Below are 18,839 nucleotides of genomic sequence, written 5' to 3' on the forward strand. Positions count from 1 at the left end.
TCACCCAAGAATTCCAACTTAGATTTTTCTATAAGCACTTAAAATTAACCAATCTATAGTTTCTTTTAGAAAAAGTTATTTATGGCCGAGTGCAGTGGCTCATGCCTGTAATCCCAGCACTTTGGGGGGCCGAGGCAGGCAGATCACCTGAGGTCGGGAGTTCAAGACCAGCCTAACCAATATGGAGAAATCCTGTCTCTGCTAAAAATAACAAAATTAGCTGGGCGTGTGGGTGCATGCCTGTAATCCCATCTACTCAGGAGGCTGAAGTAGGAGAATCACTTGAACCCAGGAGAATCACTTGAACCCAAGATCGCACCATTGCACTCCAGCCTGGGCAACAAGAGAAAAACTCCGTCTCAAAAAAAGAAAAAGAAAAAGCCATTTATTTGGCTGAGCATAGTGGCTCACATCTGTAATCCCAGCACTTTGGGAGAAAAGTGAGAGGATTGTTTGAGGCTAGGAGTTCGAAACCAACCTGGGCAATATAGTGATATTCTGTCTCCATAAAAATAAATTTTTAAGTTGGATTCTTGTCTCACTTGCAGAAACCATCTAGTATTTTACTTCCATTCTTATTTTACTATCACCGCTAATTGCACTTATTTCTGCTCCACTACATGGTTTTGGTCAATATTATTTCTTAGATCTCAAATCTACTTTTAAGATTTATTTTTCATTTCATTGGAGTATTCCCTGGTACTTCTTATGGGGAGGTAAGTTTTGAATCCCTGAATTCCTGAAAGTGTCATTATTTTGCCCTCCAACTTGGATAACTTTCAAATTTTGGATGTATTGCTTTACTGTCTTCTTGTATCCAAATCACTGGTGAAAGTTCCAATGTCAATCTCATCCTGTTCACTTTATAATCATTTCCTTTACATTTTGGAACCTTTTAAGATGTTCTTTTTTTTTTTTTTTTTTTTTGAGGCAGAGCCTCACTTTGTTGCCTAGGCTGGACTGCAGTGGCACAATCTCGGCTCACTGCAACCTCCGTCTCCTGGCACGAGTGATCCTCCCATATTACCCTCCCAAGTAGCTGGGACTACAGGCATGCACCACCACACCTAGCTAATTTTTGTATTTTTTCTAGAAACACGGTTTCACCCTGTTGCCCAAGCTGGTCTTGAACTCCTGGACTCAAGCGGTCAGTCCACTTTGGCCTCCCAAAATGTGGGATTACAGGTGTGAGCCACCATGCCTCGCCAGTGATGTTCTTTACACCTACTCTAAAATTTCATGAAGATGTATCTAGAAGTGTATGTTTATAGTTTTGCTTGGTACTAAATGGACTCATTCAGTCTGAGAACCTATGCTGTGCTTCAGCTCTAGGAAAGCTTATTTTTCCCCCTTCATTGTTTCCTTTGAAGGATTCATGTTGGAACATGAAGACTTCTCTTCCATGTCTCTTTTCACATTATTTCTTAGTTCATTTGCATTACTTTCTATGCAATCTAAACCCAAAGAGCTTTTTAATTTGCCCTTGGATGTCTCCTTACTACTCTCCAGCCCAGCTGTTGAATTTACTTTTGACAGTTCTATTTTACATTATAAAGACATCTAAATCCTTTCATTAACAGCTTTTCTAAATTCAATATCCTTTATCCCTCAGAAGATATCATTTTGCATATTGATTTCTTTAGACATTGGTACTTCTGTTTGGTGATTCTCATGGTGTCACTATCTGCACTCATGGTGGGCAAAAGGAAGAACATGCCAATGGTCAGATCATGGTAGCTCAAAAGGGCTATACTGGTTTTCCTTCTTAATCTAGGTACCCGCACTCATTGCTCCTGCTTTGAACCAGATGTCCTTTCTGCACACAGCTTGGCATATAAAAGGTGGTTGAACTAAATCAATTCCTTATGGTGCAGTATCACCATCATTCTTGGTCCTTTATATTGTCTTCTGAGGCATCTGAAGCAAAATACACATCTCATGGTAGAATTCTCTGGCACTAGCCTTTAAAGAATTTCTCAAAAATTATGGGCTGGGCGCAGTGGCTCAAGCCTGTAATGCCAGCACTTTGGGAGGCCAAGGCGGGTGGATCACGAGGTCAGGAGATCGAGACCATCCTGGCTAACACAGTGAAACCTCGTCTCTACTAAAAATACAAAAATTTAGCTGGGCATAGTGGTGGGCGCCTGTAGTCCCAGCTACTCGGGAGGCTGAGGCAGGAGAATGGCATGAACCCGGGAGGCGGAGCTTGCAGTGAGCCAAGATTGCGCCACTGCACTCCAGCCTGGGCGACAGAGCCAGACTCCGTCTCAAAAAAAAAAAAAAAAAAAAAATTATGGATCCAGTATACTCCCTTTTTTTTACAAAACTGGTAATATTATTACATGACACTCTTGCCTATCATAGTATTAATAATCTTTTCTGTCCTTTGTAGGTATGTGGACAGGACGAGATTGAAGCATGCTCCATTTTGCTACCTTGAATAATTTATCTGCGAACAATTCCTCCTGTTCTTGGGAGAATGAATGTTCCTTTGAGGGATGCTGCAGTGAAGGATGATCCAAATATGAGATGTTTAGTATGCATTCTGGACAGGCACTAGTTCTCAGAGTATTAGGTTCTTCTTTTCATGAAGATGAGGAAACTTAAAATCATCTATCCTAAAATCCATGCTCTCTGCTCATGCTTTAATTTTTTAACAATTTGTATTACTTTTTCTTTTCTAACAAGGAAAAGTTTGAAAGAAGAGCAACTGAAAGAAGATCCTTCTAAAACTATACCTTGGAGGAACACAATTAATTTGATTAGGTTTAATTAAGGAAAGTCAGTATTTATAGGCTTGTTTTCATGAAAAATAAGCTTTATTGAATCCCTTGAGGGGAAAAGCATAATTTTACAGCTTAGGTTTCTTCCTTCCCCAGTGATACAAGTTTCTCCAATTTTATCCTGAAATAAAACCGTGGGCCGATTGAGAAGCTAGATGGGCAGATGCGTGACAGCTCACCATTGTCCCTGGTTGTTACATTAGAAAAGAAAGTTGTAACAGAAGGATTCTTTTTGTCAGCCTCTCTCCTAAAGATTCTATAGAAAGGTTCAGGAGTATTTTGATTGTTCTCTACAGTAAAACCTAGGTTGTTCTCTTAAAAAAAATTTCAGGTGTTTTCTCTAAACATTCTCTAACATTTTAGGCTTTCTCAGCTTATGATGAGCTTCTCAGGTGGTTGGATATTAGGACTGCACATTATAGCTGACCACAGATTCTAATCTTGAAAAACTGCTTCATGAGACTGTAGAAGACAGCATTCTCTTAAGAACTTTCCAAAACTAAATGACTACTTACTATCCCCTGGGCTTATGAATTCTGTAAAGAATTAGCAGCTTTAGGTAGAATATGGTCAACTTTTTCTGAAGGTTCTTATTTAGAAACAAAGGAATACCCAAAGGTCTGAGTTGGCTGCCTGTCTAGATTACTTTTTCTTTTTTTTTTAAAGAGGCATCTTGTTCACTTGTTCATCAATTAATGCTCTTGAGGAATCATAATTTTTATTTCAATGTCCATTTCATAAGAAACCTATTCACTGAACATTAAAACAGAAGGCTGTAAGAATGCAACAGACTGAGTGAAAAAAATACCCTTCCAAATAGATTTCACACATCAATCTCCATCAGAGAAACATTTCCCATCTTAATGGCTCCCTTTAGAAGTAAAGAATAATAATTTGAGATAAACTACACTTCTTCCACACCTAGATATACAGGGTTTTAATGCTTAAAAAAAATTGTATATTTTTCATGAGAATTTCTCTAACCCCGAATTTTGTAAATAAACCAGTTTAAACATCATTAGTTTGTTATCTATCCTCTATGTGTTACTTCATCTAGATATATACAAAAATTTGGAATGAATAAATGTTGGTTGATAAAAATATTACATAGCTGCTAATGGGATTTTTTAAGTGCAGCAAATTAATACTTAAAAGTTTGGTTCTGCTTATGGCAAGTTTTGTGTTTAAAAGAATTAAGTGTGTATATATATATATCTTCATATCCAGTCCAAAGAGGTCAGAAGAATATTTACAAAATAAATATGTAGGGAATTTTAGAATTTCATTGATTCAGATGAAGTGATAATTCCTTAATTAGCATAAAACTTTAGATTGTATCAACTATTGTATGCTGTATAAATTACTCTGATCAGTATAATTTTTTCACTGGTTAGAGTAAGAAATTACTCTTAAAGACAAAATCACTAAAAGTTGTGGTTTTGATGAATTGCTATATAATACTTACTAAAGTTAGTTATGGGTATAGGCCTTAACTACAATTTACTCAACAATATATAAACTAAAAATGTCTTCTCCACTTCCTCAAAAAATTTAGTTATTCTTTTATTCAAATTTTGAAACTTAATTATTACAGCAAAATTCTAATTCAAAGTCCTTGTCATTTAATTTTAGTTTTTCAATACTTTCAAAGAAAACTTGGCTATAATACTCCTCTTGGCAAAGTTTCTTACGCAACTTTATGTGTTGCAAGAATACTATAAAATTTTAACTAACTAGAGTAGGATAAAATACCAGTGCATATAACATCTGTTGCATTTATAATACTTCAATGTAATGTGCAGACAATGAAGTTAAGGTTTGCTGAAGATCCATTGTTCCGTGAGGCTTAATTCCTTTTCCAAAATTATAATCGGTATATGTGGTTCAAGGTAAAGTAGTTGAAAACTTCACAATTATACTTATTAAATATATTTCTGATTAAAAGTAGAATGTGCCTGTGAAAATCTGAAATCAATAAAAGAAATGTTAACTATTTTAGAATGCCAAAATTAATATTTAAAAACAAACTAAGAATAAAGGGAACACCGAGACTTGTCTTAAAGAAGCTGTTTGTCATTCTTTTTTTTTTTTAGATTACAACACACATACAATAAGTGAATTTTATCAAAATACAGCACATTTCTTCTACTATATCCATAAAAATCAATTCCTATGTAAATAGTACTGAAAATCAACTAAAATGAGTTAAAATTTACAAAGAGTTGTTAAAGGGTTTCAATCAAAATTATTAAAACTATACAGTACAATAACCAATTGATAACATCTTGAAAGAAGTGCAATATTTGAGTTCACATATTTTTAAAAGTGCTGCCTACTTACTCTGACTAGCAAGAATGGAAAGTGAGTCCAACTCACTTTTGCAAAAATAATGTGGGTTGGTGTTTTAAGCTAGTCTTATAAAAGTCTTAATTAAAATCAAGGTTGATAAACAGAGCATAACAGATTAAAAATTCCCAAATTGCATTTCTTAGTAAATAAAAATGAAGTGCAATAACCAAATATTGCTCTAATGAAAGGTTCCAGACTAGCCTCAACTAAACAGTTATTGGTCTTCTATGGCACTTTTTTCTGGTCCAAATAACCATGCATTAATCCTTACCATTACATGTTACTCAAATTTTATTTGATTACATAGAACAAAAACAAATAAAATTAATGGTCTGGATAAACAAAATTAATAAACCTCTATCATCAAATATTTGTTACAGTAACTAGGAACAAAGAAAGGCAGTTGGTGGTAAAACACTATTACACTGATACACATAGAAACCCTTTAAAGACTCTGGAAGTGTTGAGTTCACATTTAATGTTACCTGTAGAAACAGCCCTTTATTTGAACACCTTTACACACTGGCAGGCCTCAAGGACCCATCCCTTTGCTCTACAACTCTCCACAGCAATTCTCTATCACTGTGCCAGTTTCACAAACTTGCTTTGGTTTCCTAGCTCCATGTGTACTGTTTCCTTTTACTTTACCAAGGCAATGCAAGGCCAAACAAAAATCAAGAGGCTTTCCTAAACCTTCTTAACATTCTGTGTTACAGGCAACACAATCTTAAAACTGGCCATTTTTGTTTCATTTGCTGCTTAAAATAAAAATTATAAATTAGATTTAAATGGAGCACTAATTATAAAACAGATTGCAAGTACCACCATTTGCAAAAAAAAAAAAAAAAAAAAAAAAAAAATCAGTGGATTTCCATAACACAGAAAATGCATGGACATGCATCTACAGTAGAGTTAAAAATTTCCTGTGACTAAAAAATTAAAAACTGAATCACCAGTAGCAAATGTATAGTCAATGGCTATGACAAGAACAGATCCTGCCGAGCTCATAAATGCAATTATTGTCTTTTTTGCTTTATAAAAAAGACATTACCTATTTTATTGCATTATTCTCCTAATAAAAACATACTACCACGTAGCTCCCCCCATCCCCATTCTTTGCTTCCAGATTTTTATAGAAAATAACGGTTTTAGTCTGGCCTTGGAAAGTGAACCCACCAGCACCACCTTCACCTACTCACTCTTCAATTCAATATGCACATAGCAAAAGCCAACACTTCAAATCTCTTGCCCACATCAAAAAAAGTAGTTTCAGGAGAAAAACATTAATACCAGTTGAATAAAAATAAGGGCATAAAAGCTATGAGAGAGATAGCTCTGCCATCTGTCTCTGGGCTAAAATCAAGGCTAACTATTGCCTTGCACACAGTTCAGTCATGTATATGAAATCCAAAAATAAACCTACAATCTATACAAAAACAACACAGGTTTGTTTTTGTAGCCTTGATTGCTATGTTTAAAAACCTAACAAGTTTTATATGGTATGAATTCAACAGTCTCCTTTATATTCTGTACAGTGGTTCTTTCCCCTAACCACAAGTTCCATTACTTCATTAATGTACAAATTTGAACATAATTTTTTGAGTTCTTCTTTATATATAAAAATAGTCAAAATATTAATTTCCCCTGTAAGTATCTTCCAATAAATCTTGCTGTCTTCCCCGCTTTTTTTGTCCACAGTGCTTATGAGGAAACTTCTCGTACAATGATGAGTTCAACTGTATTCTGGAAAGTTTTTAGCAAGGACACTGCTTGTCCATGTTCAATATTTATAAAACTGTAGCCATTAGCCTAGAAGAAAGAGGAAAAATGCTTTTAGGAAAAACATTTTATAGTTATTTATTTGCATTTCTGCCAAGTAGTTCACAAACTTGGAAGAAAATAAGAATCACTTTGGCAACTTAAAATAACATACAGATTCACAGGCCCTACCCAAACCAAGGAATAAAGTCTCTGAAGATGGGGTCTAAACATGTGTATTTTGTCCAACTTCTCAGCCAATTCTTATGTAGCAGACCAATGTTAGAAATCACTTAAGAAATAATGTCAGACATGGTGTCGTATAATGCTAATGTGCATCTGAGGTGACCAAACTGTAGCGTAGCTGGGGGCAAGGGCTACTCTTCCCATTGTCTTGGAGCCATCACACCAAGACCACCAGATTTCTTACAATTAAGCTTAATATTTACTGAGGTTCTACTGTGTACCAAACACACAATTCTAAGTGTGTAATATGAATTAGATCCTTTGATTCTCATAATGCTCAAAAAAGATTCTTTCACTATCTTATTTTACAGAAGAGAAAGCCCAGGCATGGAGAGGCAAAGTAACTTGCTCAGTCACAAATTGAAACCCAAATGGTTCAGAAAAATAAATGTGTATAACTGTATGAGTGTATGAGTGAGTGAGTGAGTGTGTGTGTGTGTGTGTGTGTGTGTGTGTAGAGGGAGGGAGGGAGAAAAGGAGAAGAAAGAGGAGAATAAATGATAAAGACAATGTAGCAAATTATGAACGACTGGTGACCAATTGATGTAATACTGGTGTTTGTTGTAGTATTTTTGTGGCTTTTTCCTAAGCTTAAAATTATTCAAAAAAAAAATTTTTTTTTTAATTAATTTTATTTTTAGAAAGTGTTGGGACCAGAATTTAAACTCAAGGCAGTCTGGCTTTCAGAATCTGTACTTTCAGCTATTAGACATTAATGTCTCTCTCTCCCTTTTTTTTTTTTTTTTTTTGGTTTGAGGGTTATTTTTTAAGTTCTTTAGTTCTCAACTAAGAACGGTGACAGTAGGGGTAGAAAATGAGAGCTATACTTGTGTCCTAGGCTTGTCTTCCTTCTAAGACTGTAAGTGTTTAGGTAAAATGAGTAGCTGAATGAACAAAGAAAAGGAGGGGACAGGAAAAAATGAGTTTCTCAGATTTAAAATTTTTCTTCTCCATTTCTGAAAGGACAATAGCCCACATCCAAGAAGTGGTACTCTAATCCCCCTCAAATTAGTAAAAATTAACATTCCTGAGCTTAAACAAAATCCTATGATGTATCAAACTTTTTTTTTTTTTTTTTTTTTGAGACAGAGTCTCGTTCTGTCGCCCAGGCTGGAGTACAGTGGCGCGATCTCGGCTCACTGCAAGCGCCGCCTCCCGGGTTCACGCCATTCTCCTGCCTCAGCCTCCCACCCACGATTTTCAAAGTTAAAGTGAAAACATTTTAAACTATGAAAACATTAGAGTGTTATAAAATGAAAAAAAAAAGATTGATTTTAATTACCTGAATAATTTTATCACCTGGCTGCAGTAATTTTGATGCTGGTCCTTCAGGTTGTACCCTTGTTACAAATATACCCTTTAACAACAAAAAAAATTATTTAACTAAAAACTGTATGTATAAATAACAGAGTACCAAGGAGCAATTTTTCCTCCACACCATGCAAATATTTGAATCATGGTACAAGTTTTCTCCCTGACTTCTCTGAGTAATACTGTAACAAACTAGTTATTTTTACCTCTAGTAATTCTGACTTTAGTGATTTCTCTTGAGAGTAATAAAATTACTTTTATAGATGTGTGAAAAAGCAATAAGAAAGTTAAAAATCACTTCATTATATCATAAACATTCATAGTTTTTGGTTAAATTGTTTTAACTTGAATTGATCAAATTACAAAACAAAAAGGTAAGCAATAGAGTGGGGAATCCAGGTGATGTCTACCTAGATTTACATAAACATCTATTAGATTTTCACTTACATTTAAGTATTCAATCGGTAAATAAAACTTTATAGGTGTTTCAAAAATATACAAAGAAAACTTACATCATCATCAGGTCTGAATGGGTTTCCTCTACCCCCGACACCACCTGATATGCTAAATCCAAGTTCTGGATCCTTTTCAACCCTCACTCGAATCTGAGTTAATATGAAAATAAAGGAAACTTACTATTTCAGAAAAAGTTATAATGCAACAACATCCATATTTAAATACTGATTGGTTAAGTCCAAGCAAACATAAACATAAGAATTCATCAAAAATAAATATTTGGTCAGATGAAGTGAAATACGACATAGAACATTATGTTAATGAGTTAGTGAGTTAAAGGCAGAGCTGGGATTATATAAAGCATAGCTCCTAATTTTATTGCTTGTCTTATGAGGATAAGGAATCAATTAATATTGACCCTGTTTTACTTTTTAGACATCACAGATTTTATAGGACATAGCACATAAACACAAAAGATGTATATTATTATCAGTTTCCACTTGTGGGACATCTAAATTACACAGTATCTCTGTTTAGTGGCTTGTTTCATAAGATATCTAAAAGATCCACTGGTGGTTTTATGATACTAACTCTTTATTTATCAAATCTGTTTAAAGGCGTCAAAGGAGTTGGGATTTTAAAACCTGACCAATTGAGAGTTTTTATAACCAAGCTAAAAAAAAAGATGCAAGAATTAAAACTGTGTTATAAAACACTCCCTTTCACCAGAGACACAACCAAAATGAATAAAGCATTTGATCTCTACCTTTCTAATATTATCATTTTATTAATAACTATCAAGATATAAGAATGTGTAGCTCGCTGACTTTTAAAGTACTTTTTAAGATTAAATACTCAAAGTAGTTTGAAGTCTGTAGTCAAATTTCAAAATCTAAGGAATTAAGATTTTAAGCGTCACAGAACAATTTCAGCTTAATGGTCTCCTATTTATATTCTTAAGGAATGTGTGACTACTGTAGTATCAACCAGTTTTGGTAAAGAAACTGTATCAGAATAAATAAATCATGCCCAAAATACTAAATCCTATGTTACACGATCACAAAGTCAAATAAAAATTACCAAGTTTAACGCCTTATAAACGTAACATAAAAATAAAACTTTAAATGGTAATAACTATGTTAATATTCTATATGGATTTACTAATAATTAAGTAACCTATAAAAATACATAAAAAGCTTAGTCCCATATTTCAAATAGTCTTGATTATTCTTACCTCTTGTTTTGCCAGTTCATGGCCTTGTCTAGGAGAACAATGGGGCTGTGTATATGAAGGCTGGTGGGCCACTTTCAGCATCAAGTAATCAATTAGTTGTTCTCTAGAGGGATGCCTTGCCACAGATGCCTGAGGGGGATGATGTATTTGACTATAATTTGCCTGAGGCCTGAGAGGCTGGCCCATCTGTCCATTACTCAAAGGCATCTAAGAAAAACATGAAGTATCTTAAAATGACCAATAATAATGTCTTATTTCAAATATTTGGATTTCTTCTTGGAGCATTACAAAAGCACTACAGTTTTCACATTCTAATTAAGTCAAACAATACCATGCCACTTACTATTTTTCTATAATTTTAAAACTTAAATAAGCTATTGTCTTAATTCTAAAGTTTCCTGAGTGCTTGTTGTTACACTCACTTTTTTAAGCTTTCAAATGGAAGTACATCATATCTACATTTTAAATTACTTGCTTTTTTGTGAGCTACATTTGTATTTTCTTAGATGTATCTATCTTATAATAACCAAATGTTAAAATGGCACATAGTATACCAAAATTTTAAAATTTAAGCCAGTCTATGAGATGCGTATCTTTTCCCATACTAAATCAAACACACATACACAAAAGGTACACTTGCTGTTTTTCTTCAGAAAAAAACTAATTTTGTGGTAAAATTCTTTCCAAATTTATTTTTCTGCTTTTATTCCTTCTTTTCCAAAATTAACAAGTCAATTCAGCTATGTAGAAAACTGATTTATTCCTTGTGTGTATGTTAGCAACGTTTATAATCTCTTATTATTAATTCCATAGACTATTAGCCATAAACATTAAACGTTGACATTCTACCCTATTCATAAAGCAAACAGCAAAAAAATTTAAATTATTAGTTTGTTGTTGTTAGAGAACTATCTTTGTTTTAATGCCTCTCATTTTTAGAGAATAAACCTGACTTAAAATCACCTTTGTAGAAATGTGGCTAATAGCTTATTCTGTTAGCATGAGGAATCTATCTTAAAAATAAGAGACAGGGTGCAGTAGCTCATGCCTATAATCCCAGCATTTTGGGAGGCCTATACAGGAGGATTGCTTCAGGCCAGGAGTTCAAGATCAGCCTGGGCAAAACAGCAAGACCCCATCTCTTAAAAAAAAAAAAAAAATTAGCTGGGCATGGTGGTGCACACCTGTAGTCCCAGCTCCTTGGGAGGCTCAAGTAGGAGGATCGTTTGAGCCCAGTAGTTTGAGGCTGCAGTGAGCTATGAGCATGCCACTGCACCCCAGCCTGGGTGACAGAGCGAGACTCCATCTCTAAACAACAACAACAAAGAGGTTACAGTCATATTACAAATATTTGCATATAAAAAGATTTTTGTGTAGAAAAATACGGTTCAGCTATTAACTTATAATTTCCTTGTTGGTTATTAACAGACAGAAAATCTCATCGACAAGGAAATTATGGGAAAACTATGAGGGAAATAGTTGAGGTCCAGTTCCCTAAATTAACCCAAAGTAGAAAAGTTTGCAGAAAGATATGGCAACACTTTCAGAACTGCATGCTTTTCTTGGTGAACCTTGCTGAAAGATATAAAGTAGTTTAGCTTTGGTAAAGATTTGTATTTTTTAAAAAAGGCATTCTATTTCACTGTTAAACTGTGTTATACTTGAGAACTTAGTTAAATTCTGAAGTCTAGGAACACACGTGGGTATTCTGCGATAGGACACAAGGATGTTACTGACAAATCTTATGTTGGTTGGAGAGAAGGAAAATGAAGGGCTATATTAGCCCTACATTTCTGGAGGAAAAAAACCTGTTTATTACTTGATCACTGTAGATTTAATGCAACTGATTTGCCCATGAGTAATTAACTGGTTCTGCTGTTGCTTTATTATTTACATACAATTCTGCAGATAGCCCATGATTTTCTCTACGTTTATACCATTTATTCCTACATGCAAATTCAGTATCTTTCTCCTGGGTAAAATCCAGGTGATAATTACTACTGACCTTAAGACTCCCTGACACCAAATATTTCATCTTGCCTATATCAGTGTTAAACATACACATGGAATATATTAAGCTACAATTAGCAGATGGCTCAGGAAATTAGAAAGTATTAAACTCAGTAACCCTAAGCCACAAAATATATGTAATGAGAAAAAACTGGATGACAAAGCTCAATTAAAAGAGGGTAAAATAATAGAAACTTAAGAACTTATATATTAGATGAACTTAAGTATTAGATGACTTATGAACTTATACATTAGATGACCAGGTAGCTACTCTGAAGAGCAACATAGAAGTTTTATGTAATAAATAACTATGCTTCATAATTGTATCTGGTCATACTAGAGGCATGGAATCAGTTAAGAAAATAAGAAAAAATAGTTGTGGGAGAATAGTAAAAAATTATCTGTCTAGCACTGGCCATACATAGATAATTGCAACAAAAGTACTAAAAACACAACCATCATCTATTCTACCATATACAAAAGTCTTTCAAGATGATTTCTAATTATCATTTGAAGTAATTACATTTGACTTTAGTAATAGTAAAAGATCCTAGAATGAAGAGTTTAACAAGTTCATTTTCAATTCTCCAAATAGTTTTACTATCAGGAATACCAAAAAGGCCTTGATTCAAATGAGAAAATAAATAGGTGGTACTATATAACAGAAATCTAAATGCAAAAATAAAATAATTCTCCAGGGTAGAAAAATCATGGAATGAACTGAGAAATAGTAGACAGGGTCAAATTCTATTTTGTATTTCTGATATTTTTTAAATCCTTACTAATAAAGGCGGGAAAGCCCTCAAAAAAGTATTTTCATCTAAAGCACATATAATATCTAGTCCAAAAGCTGCAAAATATAGAAAGCTCACAGATACTACATTTTGTTTTCCCGAGCACCCACTTTCATCAAGCTGTCTGGAGGAACATCTTTGTGACTAAGTGTGGCTGATGAGTAGTTCTGCTGTCCTGAAATGAATATACCATCTTGACAAGGATCTCCTGAACTGGATGTCTGGGGATGCTTCTAATGAGCAGGAAATAAAAAGTAAACAAATAATGTTCTTTAAGATGTGAAACCAAGAGGATGACACTTGAGAGAAGATTAGGAAAAAATATTGCCAAATAGTGCAAAGATGAAGACCCAAATCAAACATTGCCATCATTACTGCCATCAATTAGTATCTTTCACTTCTTCCAAAGGTACACAGCAAGATGTTTTTGTATGTATGAAAAGCTTTTATGAAAACATATTGTTAATCTACTTATGTACAATACACACATGTAGAAGATGAATTTTGCATGTTATTTTTTCCTTTTAGTTTTATTTACAGTAATACCTAGCTTTTAATACCTTTGAATAACAAATATAGTTATTAATCAAAGTTTAGAGTCTCAAATTTTAAGACCAACTAAAACACACTCATGTTGAGCACTATAAAAAGATTTTTGGTAAAAAAAAAAAAAAAAAAATTAACTGCTGTTCTTTCAATAGAACAGTACCCCATGGGATTTTTTTCCCCTAAATTTTAATGATAAGCAGAACCAATACACTTATAGTCTTACAAAACTTATTTTATTGGGATAAGATTGGGGTGTGAAATGAATATAAAATTTGCTTTAGCTTAATTCTGCCACATTAATATGAGTTCAATAGTTTCAGAAGTACTGATATGGAGAAATGCTATTAAAACCAAGTAACTGGTTAATATCTTTATAGGCCAAATAATATCCCTGTATTATAGTTTACCAAGCTGATAGCTTTAGGGGAAAAATAGACTCAATCTCATTACCCCTGAATATTTCTTTCTTTCTTTCTTTTTGGAGACAGTCTCACTTTGCCACCCAGGCTGTAGTGCAGTGGTGTGATCAAGGCTCACTGCAGCCTCGACTTCCTGGACTCAAGCAATCCTCCCACCTCAGTCTTCTGAGTAGCTGGGATAACAGTTGTGGTGTCACCATGCCTGGCTAATTTTCTAATTTTTGTAGGGGGGTAGGGGGAAGAGACAGGGTCTCCCTACACTGCCCTGGCTGGTGTCAAATTCCTGGGCTCAAGTGATCCTCCTGCCTCGGCCTCCCAAAGTGCTGGGATTACAGGTGTGAACCACTGCACAGGGCCCCTGAATATTTTCTTATTATAAATATGCCAGGAAGCAAGACACATACGTTTTTCACTTCAATTTTAGTTCTAAACACATCCCTATATATATTTTAGAAAACAAAACAGATTGTGATAAATAGCACTATTGTTAAATTCAAAACAGTTTACGGCTAGCAACATAGAAATGCAAACTACATCATCATATTGAAAAATTAATCTAAAATCTACTTTGTTATGACATACTACAGCATACATATAGAGTTAAGGATTTCGAATTTAATCTTAGAAATTATATCCGCAACACATCTATCATGTGCAGTTAGTTCAAACCATGGCTTAGAATTTTTAGACGTGATCTAATTTTGTGTATTTATGCAATGAATACTTTATTTTCCTTCTCCCTTTTTGAGATGTGCTTTTAGAATACTTAATAATGAATTTAGCTCTCAGCTTGAAATTTTAACTCAAGTATGAATGTATAACTATGTTTATCTACTTTTTAAAAGAACAAGCACACCATGAATATAAAAGTAAAATTCAATGTATTCAAAGGCTCCAAATTAAAAAAAAAAGCACAAAATGTTACTATAAAAGAATGTGGAAAATACAATTGCTCCAGGTGACTATAAATGGCAAAGATTACCCCTGAGTTAATAAAAGCCACTGATCTTTACCCCCAGGGACTCTTGGAATGAGAGACTGATAGTTACCACCCTTCTCTCTCATCTTTTAAATTGGGAGGTTCCTAGCTGGGCGCGGTGGCTCATGCCTGTAATCCCAACACTTTGTGAGGCTGAGGCGGGCAGATCATCTGAGGTCAGGAGTTCAAGACCTCTGGCCAACATAGTGAAACCCGTCTCTACTAAAAATGCAAAAATTAGCCAGGTGTGGTGGTGCGCACCTGTAATCCCAGCTACTTGGGAGGATGAGGCAGGAGAATCGCTTGAACTCGGGAGGCGGAGGTTGCACTGAGCTGAGATCGCGCCATTGCACTCCAGCCTGGGCAACAAGAACAAAACTCCGCCTCAAAATAAATAAATAAATAAATAAATGAATAAATAAATAAATAAAATTGGGAGGTTTCGACATAACTGCTGCCACTCTTAACAGCATAGGAATCACATGGTGGCAGGTGACAGAGGACAGCATACGTCTAGGTCAGGTACAGCCAGAGCCAAGAGAATCCAGGAGATTGCTCCTACTCTGTAACACCAGAGGAAAGCCAGGGGTATATTAAAATGGGGGATACCATCGCTCAGGTAGAAGTAAAGCACCCAGAAGTAAGCAAATACTTCACAAGGAAACTATGGGGAGGGGATAAAACAGGGTTATTAGAGAGAAAACAGTCTTTTTGGGATTGAAGGAGAGGGGCAGAAGGAAATATTCTAGAGACCATGCTACTACTACAAGTTGTTATGGGAAAAAAATCTTAAAACAGGGCCATGCCAGAGTTGTTCTTTCTTTCTCTGCCATTTTATCCCCCACACTAAATTTTGGTTAAAATCATAAACCTTTCTTCTTCACTACTAAGGAAATGTTTAGTAAAATGTGAGTAAGAAAGGATTTGTGCTTTGTCTTTTCACTGACACTTATTACAATTTCTCCAGTCTCACAGTTAATCATGCTCAGTGAATTATGATTAACGTTAGTTCAGGGTAGTGCTTTCTCTCAGTCAATTCTCAGTCACTGGAGTTAAAATTATTCCTCCCTGTAACAGGTCTATGGATTACATATAGCATAGCCTTAAAATCCTTAGTTAGGAATAGAAAAGTTTAATATTAAGAGAAAACATACTACAAAGAATAGTTTTTAAAAATCTCTCAGTTATTCCTATTGTTCACTGCTTTTTGCATAAACAAGGGCTGACTACATCATTAGTTTATGACCAAAGAAACTCAGGAGATAATGAATTTATCAGCTCTGAAGAAAGATTTAGAACTAAGCCATGGAAGAACTCAGAGGAAATCAAGGTTTCTAACCCAGAGTAAATATTTTTTTTCCTGGAAACATTAAAACACTTAAAATTTGGGGTTTTCTCTTCTACAAGCTAAAAGTATTGGTCTAGTGTAGGTACTCACTCGAAAAATGTGCCCACCAGAACCTCTTCTGTCTGCAACACTCAAGGCAAGACTGCCCTGGCTGCCATGCAGATCCCTAGAGCTGCCACAGTGAAAACTGCTTACAGTAGTAAAATTGGAATTAAAGGACCTTGACAGCATGCTCTGAATAAAGAGGGGATAGATTTAACAGAGATTAGCGTAGCATGCAAAATCCACGAGACATGTTATATACGTAGACTTATTTACAAGTAACCCCAAAACCAGAGAAGTATCATGCAACACTAATTTTCATTAGTGAAAGAAATTGGAACCATTTACCATGTATTTACATGACAACATACACATATACACAAATTACATGTAAATACAACCATTCACATGTTTAAGCAAAGGAAGAAAGTACAGACATATAACTGCTTTTAGAATGCTATTTCCTTTACTCCTAACACATCTTAGATATATATGTCAGAAAATAGGAATTGACGCCATATGCAGATGTATGCGTATCTAAAGTCATATACAGAACAGAAATTAATTTCTCTATATAAAGATAAATTTTACCAACACCCAGTAATTCTAAGTCAAATGAATTTTTAGAGAATCTACTTCATTTTATGCAAATTCTAACATATTAAACAAATTGAGTGTTTAAATATACATAACACAAAACATATTTGCAAAAAATACCACTTCAAATTTTTTTTTTTTTTTAAGAGGTAGACTCCCAGTCTGGAGTACAATAGCAAGCTCCTGGCTCACTGCAGCTTCAAACTCCTGGGCTCAAATGATCTTGCCTCCTGAGTAGACAGGACTACAGGTCCTCATTACCACACCTGGCTAGTTATTATTATTATTATTAATTTTTTTTTTGTAGAGATGAGGTCTCACTACACTTGTCCAGGTCTCAAACTCCTTCCTTCAAGCAATCCTTTTGCCTCAGCCCCCTAAACTGCTGGGATTACAGGTATGAGCCACTGTGCCCGACCACATTTCAATTTCTAAATGTTTAGAAAAATATCTTGCATTAGAGAATAGTTTTAACATAGACGAATTTATGATATACCCTTTTTAATTTTATTTTTTAAAGAGACATGGGTCTTGCTATGTTACCCAGGCTGGCCTCAAATTCCTGGGCTCAAGCCATCCTCCTGCCTCAGGCTCCTGAGTAGCTGGGACCACAGGTGTGCACCACCATGCCTGGCTAGTTTTTTTATTTTTCATGTAGACAGGGTCTCACCATCTTGCCCAGGCTTGGTGAGTATAACTTTTAAAATGCTCCTGCTGCTCTAAAATTACAAGAAGAAGAAAATGAGAAAATGTGTGGCAAATCTTCCCCATTCAAATAAACTGGTATTAAAGATCACTATATTTTAGGAGTTAGTGGTGGCCTTTGCTGCTTAAATTTGAAGAGCCATTGATGGAATCCTCTCACAAACTGAGTTCATATGAATACCTAATTGCTAATCCCAGTACTGCCTGAAGATGTACCTCAATAAACACACTGCCTGATTCCCGCTGTTCCACTTGTTTATTCCCAGTGTTATGAACTGCTGTTCTTTCATGTGAGTGACTTTAGTCATGTCCCTGAGTGCTGAGGGCTTAATGGTCAAACTGGATGAAACCACATTTTGAGCATGGCTTGTTATTAATACAGAAATATCATAACAAGCATTTCTGTATTACTCTTAGCAAATACATTCCTTCTCAAAATCTGAAGTTGACGTCTAATGCCAAGAAATACAGGATTCCAGAAAGAAAAAGATCTATAAAATTACCATGTACACTTCCAGTTATTCTGTGAAATCTAAAGTAGTGACTAAAGAAAAAGCTAAACTTATAGCCCAGACCTGCATTTTCCCAAACCATTTCACCAAGGATAAGGATTTAACGAGGCAATTTGGAGGTTTCATAAACATTTGACTGGAATAAAAAAAAATAAAGAAATCATTCATACATACATAAATAACAGACACACACATTTGCTGTGCAGAGAGCTTTAATGTGTTATTGACTCAAGTGGCCTGATTAACCCTTTACACAGATCTTGTAGCAAAGCTTTCTCTGTCATCTCCAAACACATGAGCTTACTGTAAATATTTTCCTGATGAATAAAGCTGAAGCTCAAAACAGGTCTGGTTTTAAATTCAGGTTTGTGCAGACATCCACGTAAAACTGCTTCCTGTCACAACACATTGTGCAGTGCTCAATTAAATGCTAGGCATAATGTCCTGGGCAACGTTGTTCATTACATACTGATAGTTGTATAATAACAAGTGAACGTAACACTTACCATGTTGTGTTAATCATATTATGGTTTGGAATGCTTAATATCTGAGTTCTCATAAGGAATGTTAGTAAATGCTGATAGTAACCATTCACCTCTGAAATAAAAAGTTCCATTCCTTTTCATATTATTAAATAAATTATTAATTTATTTATTAATAATAAATAATTATTAATTAATTAAATTATTTATTTAATTATTTATTTAATTAAATAAATAATTGATTTATTTATTAATTATTTATTAA

General features: G+C 34.6%; 1 protein-coding gene across 8 annotated transcripts in view; it reads right to left on the reverse strand.

The window, feature by feature from the left end:
* Positions 1–4,835: 4,835 nt before the first annotated feature.
* Positions 4,836–18,839, reverse strand: part of ERBIN (erbb2 interacting protein) — a 148,964-nt gene continuing 134,960 nt past the window's right edge. For 2 of the 8 annotated variants that reach the window (XM_055367653.2, XM_019013532.4), the window contains exons 22-27: positions 16,327–16,470; positions 13,052–13,174; positions 10,138–10,344; positions 8,960–9,052; positions 8,419–8,493; positions 4,836–6,941 (exon numbers count right to left, since the gene is read on the reverse strand). In XM_055367653.2, the coding sequence (XP_055223628.1) occupies positions 6,834–6,941; positions 8,419–8,493; positions 8,960–9,052; positions 10,138–10,344; positions 13,052–13,174; positions 16,327–16,470 (750 nt within the window). In that variant the 3' untranslated portion in view covers positions 4,836–6,833. The remainder of the gene's footprint in view (positions 6,942–8,418; positions 8,494–8,959; positions 9,053–10,137; positions 10,345–13,051; positions 13,175–16,326; positions 16,471–18,839) is intronic. The other 6 variants (XM_019013537.4, XM_019013536.4, XM_063700710.1 and 3 more) reach the window with 4 other exon arrangements.

The sequence above is a fragment of the Gorilla gorilla genome, chromosome 19, assembly GCF_029281585.2.
Source record: "Gorilla gorilla gorilla isolate KB3781 chromosome 19, NHGRI_mGorGor1-v2.1_pri, whole genome shotgun sequence".
NCBI classification, from domain to species: Eukaryota; Metazoa; Chordata; class Mammalia; order Primates; family Hominidae; genus Gorilla; species Gorilla gorilla.